Source organism: Chiroxiphia lanceolata, chromosome 8, assembly GCF_009829145.1.
Source record: "Chiroxiphia lanceolata isolate bChiLan1 chromosome 8, bChiLan1.pri, whole genome shotgun sequence".
NCBI classification, from domain to species: domain Eukaryota; kingdom Metazoa; phylum Chordata; class Aves; order Passeriformes; family Pipridae; genus Chiroxiphia; species Chiroxiphia lanceolata.
In genome coordinates, this window is record NC_045644.1 from 24374589 (window position 1) to 24392992 (window position 18404).

The 18404-nt window shown below is 42.2% G+C and overlaps 1 protein-coding gene and 1 long non-coding RNA gene across 6 annotated transcripts in view; one reads left to right on the plus strand and one right to left on the minus strand.

The window, feature by feature from the left end:
- Positions 1-10597, minus strand: part of DLG5 (discs large MAGUK scaffold protein 5) — a 105078-nt gene extending 94481 nt beyond the window's left edge. For 2 of the 5 annotated variants that reach the window (XM_032694758.1, XM_032694757.1), the window contains exon 1: positions 10210-10596. In XM_032694758.1, the coding sequence (XP_032550649.1) occupies positions 10210-10510 (301 nt within the window). In that variant the 5' untranslated portion in view covers positions 10511-10596. Of the gene's footprint in view, positions 1-10209 lie in introns of all 5 variants that reach the window. The other 3 variants (XM_032694760.1, XM_032694759.1, XM_032694761.1) reach the window with 2 other exon arrangements.
- A 640-nt stretch (positions 10598-11237) lies between these two features.
- On the plus strand, positions 11238-15774 carry LOC116790103. The gene is made up of 2 exons (XR_004358259.1): positions 11238-11638; positions 15592-15774. It is a non-coding gene; the product is annotated as an uncharacterized LOC116790103 (long non-coding RNA).
- Positions 15775-18404: the final 2630 nt, after the last annotated feature.

Genomic DNA, 18404 nt, shown 5'->3' on the forward strand with positions numbered 1-18404 from the left:
ACCTTCTGGTTATCACTGGCAGGAAGGAAATCAGAGGCCCCAAAAGACTACAAGTTCAGCACCAAAACCATACTAACAACCTGGCATTTTGCAGCACTTCAGAAATTTGCTAAAATTAACCTGAGATTTGACATTCTAGAAAATATAATGGAATACTCCCCGACAAATGAAGTTTTATGCAAGTCATGTATGCATAGTATATCACTGAAGATCAACTCAGCCAGAGATAGAAAAACAGCTCAGCATTTACACATTGTGTTTTCTTCCAGTCCAGCACACATTACACACCGGTTTCAGCCGAACAATGCTGTAAAGAACAAGACTGCCACCAGCCCTGACAGCCAAATATTTCTTGCCTGTTTTTACTGATTTTCATATTAGTACCAATATTCCTGATGTCCTAATCATGTCCTAAAATCCCAAGGCAGAATGTATCTCTGTCCTCAGCATCTGAAACTACTTCTCGGTGTTACCAAGGAATGTTCTGCTCAGTCAAAACACTGCTCTGACACTTGCAGCAAGGCAGCCCATGAAATATTCTGGACTACTGCAAAGATGCCAGAAAAACAGGAAAGGTTCATGAACCAGGGTAACAAATGAATATATTAGAAACATGAGCTAATGTAGTATACCTCAAAGTGCTGGCCTACACATTTTCAAGGCCAGTGATTTAGAAAAATAAGTCACTATATATCTCAAAGTTCATGTCTGCAGTCTAGACCTAAGTCAGCCTTGTGTAACTCAGCAGGAAGGGAAGGGGGGTTAACCCATTAAGGCAAACTAATCAGACCCTTAACCTAAAGGAGTCAATGCAACTCATAAAAAGTGTCCTTTCCTAATATGCCCTAATGGATACTAGAAGTCTCAAAAACCTCAAAAAGAAAGTACGGCTTATGCAGCGTCAGAGCAGCAAAGGAAAGCTGTGGCAGTACATCTAAATAGAGAGGAAAAAACTAGGCAGTCTGAGCATCCCAAGGTCCAGTGCCAGAGAAAGCAGAAAACGGGCTGAACAAGAAAGTTATACTTCTATTAAAATGGAGGGAAAAATACCAACACTTCAAGGTGAAAATAATATAATTGAAAGTGAAAGCCCTCTTGAGAATACCTCTTCTGTGATCTTGAGTGGGTTTAGTACTGCATTTTGTGATTTTATTATTACTAAAATTCAGGTACACCTACAGTATTCATTCTGAGTCTACTCCTGCTCCAGAAGTACCTGATGGAGCAGCTGACAATAAAAACCAGTTGGTCAATTACAAGGGAAAGCCTACTGTTGTTTAAGGCTTTTTTTGTTTGCTGGGATTCTTTTCTTTAGTTTTTATTAGTTTTGTTTTTCTCTCAGACCTTGGCTTTTTATATTACTTTTAGCCACACCTACTGAAGTCAAATGGCCTTTAACAAACTGAAAAAGCAAATCTGTTAAAAATACAACACACCCTATCTTCAATTAAAGGTTAAGCGAGCTCTCAAATAATATCAGCCACAGAAAGGAAAAACCAGACTGGACATTCAAGACTATTTTAAAGACTGAGAAGTGAAGTTAGTAACAGAATATTTAAACAAACATACACTTGCACACCACCTAAAAACCACATCATAATGATCTAAAATGCGAAGTAGACCTTCTTAAAAATCACTGCAAATGTTCACAAGACCATGCATTAAGTGTTTAAAAGAACTTTAAAACTGCATAACAAGATTTCCTGAAAGAAGTCATTAAAAGAAAAAAAATCTGTCAATCTTCTGTCAACTTCTAGTTGAAGAACTCCCAACAACTCAATCAACCCATCCTTCTGCAAGAAGATCATAATTGTGGAAGGTAACCTCAAATTATATAAGTGCTCCAAAAAGAGCAAGATCACATGGTTACCCAAGTCTCAAAACTCTCCCTAGAGTGATTTTTCCGCAAAAGCATGCAACGGGAGAAAGCTATCTGCAAGAAAACCAAACACAAACAAGAAACAGAAACAACAAATAAGATATAGTTTCATACTTACTAAAATAAAACATAAACATCTATGTAATGATTTAGGCAGCTGTACTTAGTAATTTTGACATTTTCTACACCAGCTTTATTTCCCCAATACAAAAGTTCAGATGCTTTTAAAGAAAATAATTTTCAAGGAAGCCAACAGACTTGTTGGCTGATCTGTCTCATAAAAAAGGAATATACCTGAAAAAGGATTTTGGTGCAGCAGCATCCAAAGAACATAGCTCACTTATGCTGAGTCCAGAATTCCAACTACATTTTATATCTGTCATCAAGGAAAATACCTCTCTTCCTACACCACAGGTATCTTTTCCCACACAAACTCCATTTTGAGCACTACTGAGAAGCAAACAGCCATCAGCCTCACTTTCTGAGGCACAAGCAGTACTTTACTGTAGATATTGTCTAATCCAAAGAGCTTAGTATGCAAGGCCTGGACTCTGCCAACTTTTGCACATGCCTAACCTGATGCATATAAATGGGGATTACTCACATGCTGGAAGGTAAGTGCATGAATAATAAGCATGTTCGTGAATCAGCAATTACGTGCAGGTAGAATAAAAAGCCAAAGTGAAAGGAGATGAGGCACAAGAGGCAAGCAAGTTGTCACTAGGCATTAATAATGTAAGTGTGAATGCTCCCAACTAGAGTTTTAGGAAAGCTAATTTAGAAGTAAGTTTTAAAAGAACTGGCTTTCAGGGTTTCAAGGTGGGGAAGAAGAGAGTCTTTTGGTTTATCATCCAAATACATAATAAATTGTCAACTATATAATAAGTTTACAACCCTCTTTACCCAAACCCTGCAACTCTCCAGCTGAAACATTTAATGATTTTACATTCTTGCTTCCTTGCTCTCTCCAGCTACAGGTCAGTTGCAGGTCTGAAAATCTTAATCAGGGTGATATGGCCTATTTAAAATACAATTCCTTCATCAGCCAACTAGAAAAAAATTATGATTTTCTCAAATACAAAGAGCAGCTCTCCAGAACAAACTTGTTAATGCTGTGAAAAAGCAAACTGCTGAGCAGTTCAACCCACAAACTGTGAAATTAGAGGTTTTGGAAGCTGTCAGGAAGAAGAAGGTGGCACTATATATACAAAATAGACTGCTCTTAACTTCCTCTGACACCAGTTTGGATAAGAGGGGCCTTTCAGTTGTAGCAGGTTATTCTGTATTGCCCAGTAATCATACATGGTCAAGAAAAACATCCTTCAGTGCTCCCCCCAAGCAGCCAGCAGCCCTCAATTCCAGGTACCACATCTGCTGCCATCACCTTCTGAAGCCTGCATAGGGTGCCCCATGGAGATCAGACACTCTTGCACAACAGCTTACAACAGGAGTTGCCAAATTTAACCTCACTTGTTAGCTACAACATCAGGGGACGCTGGTATTACCCCATCATCAACACATCTGCCAGCGCACCACAACCTATGACAAGCATATAAATACACCTATTATACATCAAACATTGTGCACTAGGTATTTTGAACTGGTTTCTAAGCTACAGCACCATGGACCTCTGTCAATAATTTAGTAATTGTGTCTTCCATTGACAAGAATTAATATACCAGAGTAACATTGAGAGCTCCAAAATGCAGCCCTTTTGGAAGAGCCAGGCAACAACATTCAAGATGCACTAACAACACTGGACTCTTCAGGGAACAGCATCCTTCTTTTATGCTTTCATTAGAAAAGCACTGGTTAGCCTCAAGCCAAAGCTCAGTCACTGTGACCTTTCCAGCTCCTACATCAGAATGATTCAGTACTAAATTACCACCGTTCACAAAAAAGCAGTCAATGACTTGCATCTTGAAGGTCACAAATAATGTTTCAGCATTGACTACCCAACACAATTTGGCAGTCTAGATATCTCAACTTCACTACTATAGCTCTTTTCATACAAAGCTATATGCACTAACATGTTTTTTTTTTTTCTATCTCCATCAATACTATGAACATTTTACATAAAGAAATGTTTTAGCATTATTATATGTACAGATTTTAAGATTCTTCATATGAAATAAAACCAAGAGGAGCTAATTGCTTCACCCTGTAACACCCAAAATATACTGGGGAATTATTATGGTTTAACCCCAGCCAAAACCAGCCCAGGACTGAACAGCTCTGAAAAATGAAACCTCAGGCCCCAAGATTTTTACAGAGTAAGAATTGTTACAATCAATTTATCAAGATTTACTTGATATCATTCTAATCACTAGCGTTTTGAATAAGGAATTTTAATGCTAGAAAATAATAATTGAAATAACAGTTAACAGCAGCACAGAAAGCTAAGAAGCAAAAAGAAAGAAATAAATGTAAAAAAACCCAGAAAGTTGCAAAAGCAAGCAGCAAAGGGAAAAAAAGAATACTTAGCTCAAATTGCAAGTTGCTAAGAGAACTGGAAAACCCAAAGTCACTACCCATGCAGCAGCTGTGATCTTCGCTATCTAGACAAGGGGTCCTAAAAAACCTCAGCAAAACCAAGACTAGTTAGAGGTGCAAGACAACAGTGAGACTGGGAAAGGTAATTAAAACAAGCCAAAGATCTGAAATCTAAGAGCCAGGCAATCTTGTCAAGTTTTAACAAATAAATAAGGAACAACTTACAGAAAGCTGTTAGCTTTTCTTATTAATCGTGTCTAATTTCATAAGATACAAAGTCCTGCATGTGTCCAAAGCAACTTGACAACTGTACACACCAATACAAAGAAATGGTTTTTATTCATTTTACTCTCATGAAAACAACGTCCCCAGTTTACTGTGGCCAGTTTTCTTTCCACCCCCCTCCTCCCTGAGCACAGCAAAAATGTAATTAAGAACTACACCTCCCTTGGGATTTATGAACTACTAAAACACGCATTTCCTTCTTTGGAATTGAGAGCCTACTTCCATTCACTGACTACTATCAGACATTTCATTGGGAATACCCATCCGGACACTTGCCAGAATCTTCCTGCATTTTTTTTAGCCTGGCAATTCCAAGAGATACCAAAAATCTGAGATCATCAGAAGACACAGGTACTGCAAAACTACCACTGGGTATTTTATCGAGTTTAATTACTGCTCAGGGCTGCTGAAGACTGTACTTCTCCTAATGTGACTTCTGAACGCTGCCTGCTTTTTCATCAGTACGACTTAAGAAATCCTGTAACAAGGCTTGCAAAGCTACCCTGGGAACTAATAACAGGCCTGGAAAAACCCAGACATACTGCTCTATTTCTTCCACTCTTCAATTTTCAGCGATGGAAGGGAGTGCAAATTGTACTTAATTGCAAAATTGTCAGTTCAGTCCTTGAGTCAGTAAATTATGCTTTTACAATTTCTTCTTATTCTCCCTCTCTCCCAGGGAATGAACACTTAAAGCACTAATTCTCATCTCCGAGCACCTGTACTGTCTTCTCCCCTTACCTCACCCCGCAGCTTCCTGAGCCCCCCTTTATTCTCACATGCTCCTACAGGAGACCACATCCCACCTCCCCATCTCACACCCTTCCTCCAGTCTCTCGGCTCCCAACTACCACAGATTCTCATTCCTGCTCACGAGCTCCTCTCGCCAGTCACCAGCCAATGTTTTGTGGGGATCACTCAACACTTTGGGAGGGACAGGGAAGAGGGAGCGCAATGCAGAGGTCCCAGCACCAAGCAGCCATACTCCCAGCTTTTCAGGGACAACTCCAAAATTACTGCATTTCTTGTGGGTCTCCTTGGTGCTTCCAGAGAAGTGGGTCCCAGCTCTACATCTCCTAAATTCATACTTACTGAGCTTGCCTTTTGTGTTTGTTTCAAACAAGCTGAAAGACTTTCCAATTTTTAAAAGTAAACTTTGTGACTTCAAATCCCACATTGTCTGAAACAACTAGCTTTGGTTTTTTATATATAAAGCAGAAGGAGGAAGAAGTTGAGATAATCCCTCTAAAAAGAAGAAAAAATCAGAACTCTTTTTCCTACTCTTATAGATGCCCACATTTACTTTTTGGACTGGAAATTAACATGATATCTGAGCAAACACAGTTAGAAAAAGAAGTCTTAATAAATAACAGAAGAAAAACTTCCAAAGTCAATCTACAAACAATTTTCTTTCTTTCCTTCCTCCCTGTCCCTTTAAAGACCTTTTTAAATATGTAACCAATTTTGAACTTTAAAACTTAAATTTCCATCTTGAAACTGTTAAATAAAACACCTCTAAAGCCTAACACACTCTGCTTTTAATATCCAAAATGGTGCTAAATCTTTACAGTAAAAAAGCCAGCACGTTACAGTTAAGCTTACAGAGACATACTCACTGACTACAGCTGTAGGGGTAGGTACAGAAAAGCAGAAGATCAACTGCTAATACAAAAGGAAACTGTGAACCTAAAATTTTAACACCTGTGAAAGCAGAAATGAAGCTTTTTGAGTTCAGCAGTCTACTTAGTTGGAAGATAAAGCACTAGGAGCACGTAGCCCCACAAGTTCATCTCAAAAACAAATTCCAAGGTCAACAACCAAACCTGCTTTTTTCCCCACCTTTTTAGTATCACAAAAACATAAGTATAAAGTTCTGTATTATCTAAAGCAGTCTAAAGACTACATAGTTTCCTTAGATTTCTGTTCTGGCCTTATAATTACATTTAAAGAAAAAACATCTTATTAGTACTCATCACAATGAAGTATGTTCCATTGTATTTTTGTCTTGAACAGTTTTCATACCACAAAATTCACATTATATCAATAGTACAAATGAAATATTATCTAGAGAGCAAGATATCTAAGAGACAACTGAATGCTCAGAAGTCATTTATTTTCACATTACAAAGGACAGGTTATTCTACCAGGATAAAGGATTTCTCAGATGCATGATGGAGGTCATTGGTCGAATCAATTATTTAATGGTAATCCATCAGTTCACTCCCCAATAAACAAATAAAACCACTTGGTACACTACTTAAAGAATTAGTCCCTGGGCAAAATACTAGGAGATTTTAATCAGCCAAGCAGTCATTCTCACATGGGCAAAGCCAATTTCTGACAAATATTTACAAAGAATGCAATGTAGTAAGTAATCAAAGGTTTTACTCAAGGAAGAAGTGAAGTCTCTAAACACAACTAAGTGAAACAGAGCAAATCGCACTCACTTTAGCTTCTGCTTCAACAGAAAGTAGTTTCCTGTTACATTTTGCACTTGGCTTACTAACACTGCTAGGCATACATAAACAAACTTCATAAACAAAACAAACTTGAAAATATACATTTCATTGGAGAAACTAACTACTGTACAGTTTCAGGTTTAAAATCAGCAACTAGAAGCCACTATAGAAGATAAATATATTTAACTGGGACTGAACTGGTGGAAACTACACAGATGAAAAAAAAAATCTTTGTAAAGTAAAGACAGAGTGAAAGTCTTTCAGCAGCTACCAGGACCCCAGTTATTTCCCTTGAGCAGTCGGATCAGTTGTTTACTTCCCCCCATGTGGCACAGATAAATACTTATAAAAGTGTCAGGTCTACATTGTCCAGCCAGTCACAAGAACTGCTGGTATAAATAACAACCTGAGTTTCCATCCAAGTTTACACATCGCCTTTAAAGTACAAAAGGAAGCAATATTTAAAATGAGAAGAAAGAAAACACAAAGTAATGGTACATATTGCACACATTAAAATGCCCGGAGAAACACTCATCCTACTGTAGTGAGCAGACTATAAGCCAAATTCTCTAGCTTTAAACAAAATTACATTGCAAGTACCTTCTCACTTCCCTCACAACAGCAGTACACTGGAAAAAAAGAAATTAACAAACACCACTACAAGAAGTTATTCATTACAAATAATTTTAATCAACAAGCATTCAGGGGATATACATTGTACTAGCCTCTTCTTCCAAACAATTCTAAAATTAAGTGTACCATTGTAAACTGTCATTTTTACATATGCTAATGGTAATGTAAAAAACTAATTCTGCTGTATAGGTTCAATCAAAGGGATGTTTAAGATAAATATTTTTTGCCTGTAAGAATAGAGACATTTTACATAATATGGACTGTTTCACTTCAGTATTTTAAATACAGAATCCAACAGTTCATGCTACCACATTTGTATTTTACTATTATACCCAAAAACTAAAAAGTGACTTGCCTCATCCACCTACAATATCCCCAGTGAAAAGGAGTAAAACTCGCAAATGGCAAAAGAGAAGGTGGGTGGTCAGATTTCCTACAGGGAGATATTAGAATAAAATACAATTACATCTGGACACAGGTTCAAACATGAACCTTTCAACCACAGCTACCCTCAAACATTAACTCTTTGCACAACACATCCAAGACAAACTCACACATAAGCTATGAATTATCAGAGGTGTTCAGTGGGCACACAAGCAGTCTCACAACTAATTACCACAAGACCTCCTCAGAGGAGTAATGTTGGAATATATACAGCAGGGTTTGAAGGCTCAGGCCCTTTATCTTTCTATGGTTTATTCTTAAAGCTCACTGTTAGCAATCTCTTGTGAACTAATTTTTAAGCATGTTTATCACAAGGAAAACAAATCCATAACTCTCAAAGTTAGCTCTTTATTACCACTGATAAATGAAAGCAATAACATTTTAAAACCCATCATATCAAAGGAACATCTTTCCCCACACAGCTGTTAATTTAACTCAGATTAGCCTCCTGAACACATTCAGTCAAAGAGGATATAGGTAATTTTGCCAATCAAAGTACTTTTCACTCAAGAACTCAGTGTTGCAAGACATTTTGCAATTCCAACTCGCATTTTAAAAATGAAGAGCATGACTACATCCAACATCTACTCTGTTTGTTCCTGCCATTCATGTTTTACAACTTTGTTTTTAAGGTTGGGGAATGTCAGTAGCCCAGTACCATTAATGCATCTTCTCAACAAGACAAGAACGAGTATTACTCTAACCATACAAAACCATCACTGAAAGGCAGTGAGTGCCCTCATCTCCCATTGATGTCAGAACACATAATGTTACAAGTGTTGAGGTCTATTGTTCAGTCCATTTTTCCCCATCTCGTGGGGTCCTACTATCCATTCATTAGAATACTACACTGATCTAAAACAAAACATAAGACCCTCACACATTTGTGTTGAAGAAACTTCTAGCATCCACAGCATAATTCAAATAAGGGTACACAGTACAACTGCACATGCAAGCACTATTTTCCAGAGAAAAGTAGCTCTTAGAGGGCTTTATTTTCTTAAAGAAATGGTATGGTTTATAAGAGTCAGGAAGCCCTCCCAATGCAGTTCCTTACGTAAACAGGTAGCAACCCTGCAAATCCCCAAACCAGTGACACCACCAAAAAGAGAACCCACGTTTTTGAATCAGTTAACTTGGTCACACTGGATGAGAATACCTCACTGAGAATACATCACTGACAATTACTACTTACTTCAATTTCTCATCTAGAAACACAGCTTCACTTGCAAGGCCTTAAGTATTATCTATTATTTATTATTATTATTATTTTAAAGCTTGGTTTTGTGCACTTTAAAGTAGGCTGTGACTCGTTTTGGCAGGGGGATAATACGGGCAGACTTACGGATCAAAGCCCAACTTAGTTAAGGAGGTGGTTTACACCCAAATTCTTCTCGTCTGGATTTGCAGTTAAATCAGCGGGTTTCCTATTCTAACCACCGAGAAGCGTTAGAACAGTATAGCCTCAAACAAACAGATGGCTGTCCAGAGGAAAAAAGTTACACTATTTACTCAAACGCACATCTGTTGGAGCTCTACCAGCCAGCCTACTCCGGCAGACGGGCTGCAGCGGGGACTTTCAGTTTTGCCCAGTCCAGAAGTGACTGTATGACACCACCGGCGGACCCGAGGAGTCCAGAGAAGAAAAGCTCCTTCGGATACTGTTTTCCCGATCCCCCAGCCGGCGCCCGACTCCAGGGCACGGGAGCAGCCGCGCGAACCAGGCAGGGGTGGCCTCTCCGAGGGGCACCGCGCAGCATCCGCGGCACCGCTCGGAGACCAGCACCAGGAGAGAGACCAAAAGCGTCGGGAGCACAAAACAAGCACCGAGAGCCGAAGTGCGAACACCGGAGAGTTTTACCCCCACCGGAAAGGGGGGACCCCCGCCCGCTCCCTTCCCACCTTCGGGCGGGGGGCCCCGAGGGGCCCGCGCTGCCCCGGCAGGGATGGGCGGGGGCAGCCGCTGCCCTCCCGCTCCTCCTCCTCCTCCCGCCCCGCGCCCCCGGCCCCGCTCACCCGCCGTCTCGGCCGCGGCCGGTGCCCCCGCCACGCCGTTCAGGTAGAGGATGGAGAGCAGGTGGGGCTGCGTCTTCTCCAGAGCCACCCGCAGGTCCTGGAAGTGGTCCCGCTCCTTGGCCAGCAGCAGGGCGATGAGCAGCTCGGCCTTCCCGCCGCCCGCCGCCTCCAGGTCGCGCAGGTCGCGGGGGCCGAGGGCGCCGGCGGCCTCCAGCAGCTCCACCACCTTGTCCACTTCGGTCATGGCCTGCGCCAGGCTCTGCCGGCACTGGACGAGCAGCTCCTTGTGCTTCGGCTCCATGGCCGCGGCAGGGCCGCCGCCGGCCAAACTTCGCCCGCCCCCGGCCCCGCCGCTCCGCCACCGCCGCCCCCGGGGAGGCGCGGGCCGAGGCGGGGCGGCCGCCGCCGGCCGCCCTCCTCCGGCGCCCCCGCAGCGGCCCCCGGCGAAACTTCGTCCGGGGAGGAGGCGCGGAGCTGGGGCAGGACCTGGGCCGAGGGCGGCTTCGCTTTCGCCTCTTCCTCCTCCTCCTCCGGCAGGCGGGGGGCGAGCTGCCGTTAGGGGCTGCTGCTCTTCCTCCTCCGGCTGGCGCCCCGCTCGCCTCCTTTCCGCCCCCCCAGGCGGCGAAACAACTTCTCCTCCTCCTCCTCTCCCCTGCCCCCGGGAGGGGACCGCCGGCAGCAGGAGCCGCGGGCAGCGCCGCCGCCTCCCGGCGCCCCGCACCCCCCGCGGGGCAGCCCAAACAACTTCTCTCCGGCGCTCGCCGCAGCCGCGCGGCCGGGAGGGGGTGCGGGGAGACGGGCTCAGCTCCAGGCGCCTCCTTTCATCGGCGGGCGCACGCAGCCATATTGGCTGCACAAAGCTGCCGCCTGCGCCGACACGGGGCTGGGGCTGCGGCAGCGCATCGCCCCCCCGCCCAAGCGCCGCCGCGACCGCCGCTCCCCCGGCCCGGCCCGGCCGCCGCCCCCCGGCCGTCAGTCAGGGCCGCCCCCCCGGCCCCCGAGCGGAGCGGGGCGGGGCGGGGGAAGGACCCGCGCCCCCCCCCCCCACCACGGCGCGGCCTGCGGGAGGTTCTCCCGCTCCTCCCCGCGGGGCTCCGCCAGGGCCGCACGGGGTGCTTGGCCCGGGTGTCTCGGCGGCGAGACAAAGGCCGAGCCGCTGCCTTCTCCCGGGTGCGAGAGCGGCCGCCTGTTGAGGTGCTGGCGGGGCCGGGGTAGGCACCGGGCGGCGGCATCAGACGTCGAGATTTGTTTCGCCCTACGCCGGGAAAAAGCTAAACATCAAAATAGCAACAGACCGTTTGGAGCTTTGTCCATTAGAATTTGCAAAACTGAAAGTTTTCAAACGAGATCTAAACGTTAGTAATGTCTGTAGGCTCATCTCCCCTTTAAATGTAGTTTCATCAGCGTGTCGTGAATAACCAGAGACCAGGTAATTTACAAATAGACTACAGATGTGTTTGTAATCAGGAGTAGCAGGAGGATGCAATTGATTAGCAAAGAAACAGGAGAATAACAACCTTTCTCTCTGAAGGTAAACAGGCTGCCAACATCACTTGCACCAAATGTTACCTTAATTTGCAAACAGCTTGGGGAACAGACTGCAGAATGACCACAAGCAGTTATCATCTTGCCTCAGTCTGAAGAGACTGGAAAGTTTGCTAAAGAGGATGAGTTATGAGATAGACCAAACTTCTCTCACCAATTGTAAATTCAAAATTAAGGGGGCTTTAATCGAAGAAGTGTGGAAAAAACCAGAAGAAATAACAAGCCTTTATTAAAAGATATGTGTATGTTGGCAAAAACAGTAAGAACACAAAAAACTAGACAGTAATCCTAGGAAAAAAAACTAAACCAAAACAAAAACAAACAACAAAAAACAACAAACAAACAAAAATAGGTCTCTTCTGGAGTCACGAGGCAGTGGCGGCGCAGGGCCGGTGGTCAGGCCTCACCAGGACGAAAGAACCAGAAAGACTGGCTCCCAGGCTTTTCCTCCAGAAATGCCCGGATACAGTCCCTGTCTCCGTCCCGGCGAGAGCACTCTGCGGTCTGACCCGTCCTCCGTCCCGGGCGGCCAGCTCTCCCCAAATCTCAAACTCCTTCTCTTCCTCACTCCAGCCTTGGAATGGGCCATTAGCTAGAAATGTAGCTCGGCTGGCTACATCTTTTGTACAGGTGATGACCTCCCCTGTCCCCTCCCATTCCAACTCCGTTTTTTCTTACAGTGAAGCAGGGAAAGAAAAATTCACCTCTCAGATTTATAACCTAGAACACATCTTAAAGTCACTTTTTATACGTTTCAGCGACACTTAAAGAGCATTACTGGTAGTGGTGTTAACCCCATTACATCAAATAGGAACCAAAATTATCTGACAGCTTGCTGTCCAAACAACCATATCCTTTATTTAGTGTCCAGAGAGCTGGACACAGTGAGTACAAGGGGAAGCCATTGTTGCCTAAAATCTTCCGTTAACACACCCATTTGGAGAATTTAGGTGCTGAACTAAGTTTCAAGTCACTTTATGTAGTTGAACAGATGATGATTTCTCTCATAGGTAAAAACAGCCTTGAGTTATGTGCATAATTGTGCTATGCATTCTACTACTACTAGTGAAGGCAGAGAATAAGAGGACTTAGGGATTTTTCTCAGCCTTAAAAATCATTATTTACAACAATACTGGAAGGTATGGGGTGATTTTGAAACACATTTTTCCCTATTTGGTCCCTTCACGATTATTTAATGCTCTTATAGATTCACTTCTTTTAACTTTGCATCCATTGCTTCCTCAACAACTGTCTTTGCTATACAAAGTACAGAAGTTAGCTTTTTTGCATAATTATTACTGTTGCAAACTCCTGCAAACTGTGTTCTATCTAGACTATTTAAATTTATCAGAAAATCTGCCTATTTCTCTCCAGTAAGTTGGGCAAAGTTTAGCCAGTAAAGTGATTGTGCATTCCCGAAGTACTGGTTAACACTAGTATGCATTACTTATTTGTTTCACCTCAGCAAAACAAAGTCGAAACAGAACAGAGTCAAAAACTCTGGGTAAGAAGTGAAACTCGCCTCCTGTCCCCCAGTGTGCAGCCAAAGCACAACCCTCTCGGCCAGTGTAAGAGCAGGGCACCTCTGTGCCTGCCACAGGGCATGGCACCGCTCAAGGGACAGCTTTCAGAAGGCAAATGCCCAACAACACTGAAAATTATTCAAGGATGTGCTAGTTTTTAAGACTGTCTAATCTCAACAGTCCTTTAAATATGATGTTTTGTTGTGTGGGTGCTTATACAGTTTCCTGTGAAGGAAAGGAGACAAACCATCAACTTTCATTATGAGTTATTATGATAAGAGCCAGACTTCAGGTCTATGCAGCAGTCTCTACCATTTGAAATAATAAAGACAATCTTGCTTTCTGTCCTCTGCCTGATTTGGCACTCTGATAGGTGCCTTTCTCCAGGCGTTGCAGTAACACAGGCATGGCATCATTCAGGCAGGGCATAACTCAGCTATCTTGAGTCCCATTTGAAAACCTAGAGGGAGGTGTGCCTTGGCAAGTGTTTACCCTGGACTCTACATAGTCCTGCCTTTACCAGAAGTGTGCTTTAGTCCTTTGCCTTCTCTTCCAAATAAAACATCCATCTTCTCCTGCAGTGCCTGCCTCGCCTTTTGCTTGCAGATTCACATCTCCTGTTGCCATTGTTCAGGTAGTGCCAGATAGGTAAATCCCTGTTGTACCAGGTTTCTTTCTTCCTAGCAATGCACTTTCTATCTTTTTGACATACCTGAGTCTCCTACGCTCTGTTTTTCTTGCAAATGGCAAGTTGTCTTTGCTCTGAAAAAATCAGATAAATTTCTTATGGCACAGATAAATGTGTCTTCCCTGAGTCCAGTGGCAGCCACTTGCCTGTATAAGAGAGGGACCCTACTGTTACCTCAATTACTTGACTCAGTATAGACCTTCTCCAGAAAGTTCAGGGAAAGTCTTCACAAGATTTAGGCATATTTTGAAGACTCAAGCTGTGAAATGGATGCAAATTTATTATGCCAAAACTTTAAAAGGTAACCCAAATTCAGATCACTACAGTACTGCAGAATGTACAACTCCACTGCCATACAAAGAAGCAAACCCAGTTTTCGATTAGTTTCTTTCTCCCCAACCCCCCATAGAAAAAAAATAAATAGGCAAAACCCTTTGGTTCCTCTGCCAAGTTTTTAGAAAATGAATATATCTGTGGAATAAGTTTTCAGAACTAAAATCTAAGATAATCAAAGACAGATCCTTGAAATTAATTCAAGTCTACAACTTGGACAGACTGTGCAAGAATCAAGCAGGTGTTTATCGGAGTACCAAAATGAAGGCAAGTTTTTTGTTTGTTTGTTTAAACCAAATGAAAGGAAGGATTTAAAAAATTTAATTAAATATGGAGCTCTGACAAAGGATGTCATGCAGACTTGTGTAAAATTGGATTTAAATCACAATTTGACAAACTAACAGAAGAAGATTGGTAGATTTTTATAAGCCGTGGAAAAGCTTTCAATTTTTTTATTTTTTTTTATTTTTTAGAGTTGGAAACCAGGCTATTGAGGATGCATGCTTTAGGCATTAGAAAAAAAACTAATGACTATCTGAAAAAGAGTATTAGGCTAGCAATAACTATGCCTATGAAATCTGAGAAAGGTTTGGGAGACAAGATGGGGACATGGAGGCAAAAATTGAAGTTTATTTTTAGCCAATTTTGTACCTTCTTTTCAGAAAGAAAAGGAGAAACACACGAGTGTTGCCATGCAGAAATAAAGCCTTTCAAATATAGATAGAACATGTGAGGCTTAAGAAGCTATCAGACCTTGGGATTGATTTTCTAAAGCAGAGGTTAGAATTAGAAGAATCAAGTTATCTGCTTGGTGTATCTGCCTCTGAGATAACCTCCCTCTGTAGATTCAAGATGGGGGGCAGCAAAGCACTGAGTTCCCATCTTGGAGAATTTTCTGTTGGGAGGACAGGATCATCTTCAACAAAAGCATTAGGTTTCAGCAAGACTCACTCCAGCAGGTGAAGACTGTTTTTGTTATAACCCTGTGACATATATGAAATCCCCCAAATTCCACAATATTAACTACAGTGTATTTTAAAACAGCAAACATGCAAACCTTTGAAAATATTAAGATCAGAATCAAAAACAGCAACAACAGGATTCAACCTCTGTACAAGATTTTCTTCCTGTAACTGTCAATGCACCTTTTTTAATATGCAATAATCATCATGTTTGTGTGTGCAAACAGCACATTTCCTGAAATATAGCATTGTGTCATACATTCACACTAGGAACTAAAAAGAGATTCAAAGTCACGTAATCCAGCACTTTAAAAGTCTGTCTTCCGTACAGATCACAGAACTTCAGACTGAAACCAAGAAGACTCTGAACAGCATGATGATCAAGCAAAAAAGGGAAAAGGGAGAGCAGAGGAAAGAAGAGGAGAAAAAAGCAGAGAAATAGAAAAAGAAGAGCCTTCCTGTTTTCAAGATGGATTTCAGTAAGATAGTATAAAATGTTGCACCTGCAATAACAGGGACTGCACCCAGTGACTGTTCTTCTGTCTTGCAAAATCTGTGCTTCCAAAAGCCTCTAGGCGATGAGATTTATATTCTGCATCACTCATCCACATATTGACTGACACTATCATATTATTTTAGCTTGGTATTTTCTGATAAGACACCCTTCAGGAACATCTAGATTTTAAAACAGGCTTCTTATACTCATTTTAATAGGAATCTTCGCAGGACAAAAGTCTACCATGCAAAAATACCCGTCACTCCTTCTCAAGCACTTCCTCCTCTGCTGTGCCTGCTTACTGCTGCCCGAGGCACAGCAGCAGCTCTGCTGCTGTAGGTTCACTGGTAAATCTCCTCCTCAAAAATCATCAATTTGAACCAATCAGAAATTCTAATGGCCAAAAGCAGAGGATTTTCTTTAGAATTAGGATTTTTTTTCTGTTATTTTTAAATGCATGGGAGACATTTCATGTGCCTTTTTTTTTTTTTTTTTGGAGCCCTTAGGGTACAGGTCTTCAAGCTTCATTGGCAGTGATGTATGCTAGAAACGGTTTTGTAATGAAAGCTAAGCTTCTCATGTAATCTCAGGATTCAAGCAACTACAGATTTAGAGAAAAATATTGAGACATTGACAGTAAGTTAATAGAAGGTGACAACACCGTGTGGATCCTGGGAAAGAAGGTTATGCAATATCCAAGACAGCTATATGAAAAATCACCAAGTAATCACCAAGGTAAGATTAGAGCTCTGTAGATAAAAAGTAAACACCACAGAGACTTTGTCATAGGTGTCATATGAAACACCAGCAGCTAAGTGGTTCTCCACAGCAGCTTATTTTTTCAAATTAGTGTGACTGATAGACAATTAATTAGCATTTTCAGGATAGGAAGGTGCTGGTCTAATGGGCCAGCAGATCAAAGGATCTCATTCATCCGTAAAAAAACCCAAAACCATAATGTGAGCAGTCTGGGCACTGCCCAGGGAAAATATTTCACCTGGCAGTATTGTCTCCAGGAATGGGCTATGCCCATAAATCCTGAGGTCCTCAGAGCTCCTGCTGAAGCTGTAGTCTGAGGGAGCTGCTGTTGGACACACACAGAAGCACAAGGATAATTTATCTTCCCAAAAATATGTAACTATGAACTCCAGGAAATGGTTTAGCTCTTTCTTAAGTGAGCTCCTATGACATACAGTATGAGGGAAAGCAGACCTTTTTTTTTTATTTTATTTTTCTGTAGCCATAAAACCTATCAGTCACTTCATCTTGTACTACACTGGGCAGTTTTCAGATAGAAATTATCGTGGTCTTTTCCCACCCTGGACAAATTAAAATGAATAAGATGAGATATTTCAGTCAGCTTCAACAGAAAGAAAACAACATTGTTTGATGAAGGTTTTAGATTTCCCTGGGCTGTTGAAAAACACAAATAAAAAAGTTGTTTTACTTGGAAAGAAAATGGCTTCCTCAAAGGCAAAATACCTGGCAGGAAGGGTGGTTGTTTGTTTGTTTGGGGCAGGGAGGGGGAAAGAAATGGGTAGGCAAATCGTCTCCTGAACCTGTGAATACACACAATCGCTTCTGTTTCTCAGACAAAAAAAGGCAGCAAAAGAAAACCAGAAATACTAGAGGCACATTAGTGGTGATACTGCAGGGCAGTAAGAATTTCAGCTTTTGTAATGAAGACACTCTTCAAGCAAATCCCAAGTACCCATCTGCTTAGAATAGATCAGGGGGTGATTTCATTTTCTTTCCAGGACTGGCCTGACTTGTGATGTGGTTAACTTCTATAAGCAAGCAGATGTTAAACAGCCCCTTTAAAAGCTCTTGCTTGCAGTTTGTTATTGGTTCAGTTTCTAGGTCAGTTTTCAAGTCAAGCCAAGAGAGATTATTTATACCAATCATTTGCTTTTACTTCTTTTAACACTAACGGGGAGATAAAAGCAAATGGGTGCCCTAAACAGCCACAGGCAACTTCTTTAAACAAGCCATGCACAAACTGGGAACTCATAAGAAGAAATCCCAAACTGCAGTTAAGAAGGTAGACAAATGCAATAGTAAGGACTCCAGAGAATGCCTCAGCACTTTTTCACCCTCTTCGCTGGTTTTCTGTCAGCAATGAGCATTTTCAAACTGGATTTGAATCTAAAGGTTCTTGAAGAAGGAAAGGGATTTCCTTATGTTCCATTTCTTAGATCTGCTAAGAATTGCATATGTACTTTAAATAGCAAGTAGTTCCTCTGCTCACTGACATGCAAAGGTGTACGAGTTGAATCCATCTCAGTTACAAACTAAGTTTTCCAGGGTCTCCAGGGATGGTGCTTTTATTTGGCACAACTGGACTCAAAAAAAAGGCTCCTGATGCTGAACAGAAGCCAGTATTCCTTGAAAATTCTAGGGCAGTCCAAGTATCTGTAGTCTATGCCCAAAGAGTTTTCTCCTTGAGGAAATGGAGACAGGTACTCATGCAATTGTGGTTCTGTTTCTCTAGATCCTGAGTGACACCTGTCTTTCCACACATGCCTGAAGAGCTCATCCCACAACTCACCTGTTTTGCAATGCTCAGGCTAAGCAGAAAAGAGAGGTGGCAGACCAATTCCTGAAAAAAACCCAAAACCCAGCAGATCCACGTGAGAACAGACCAATAC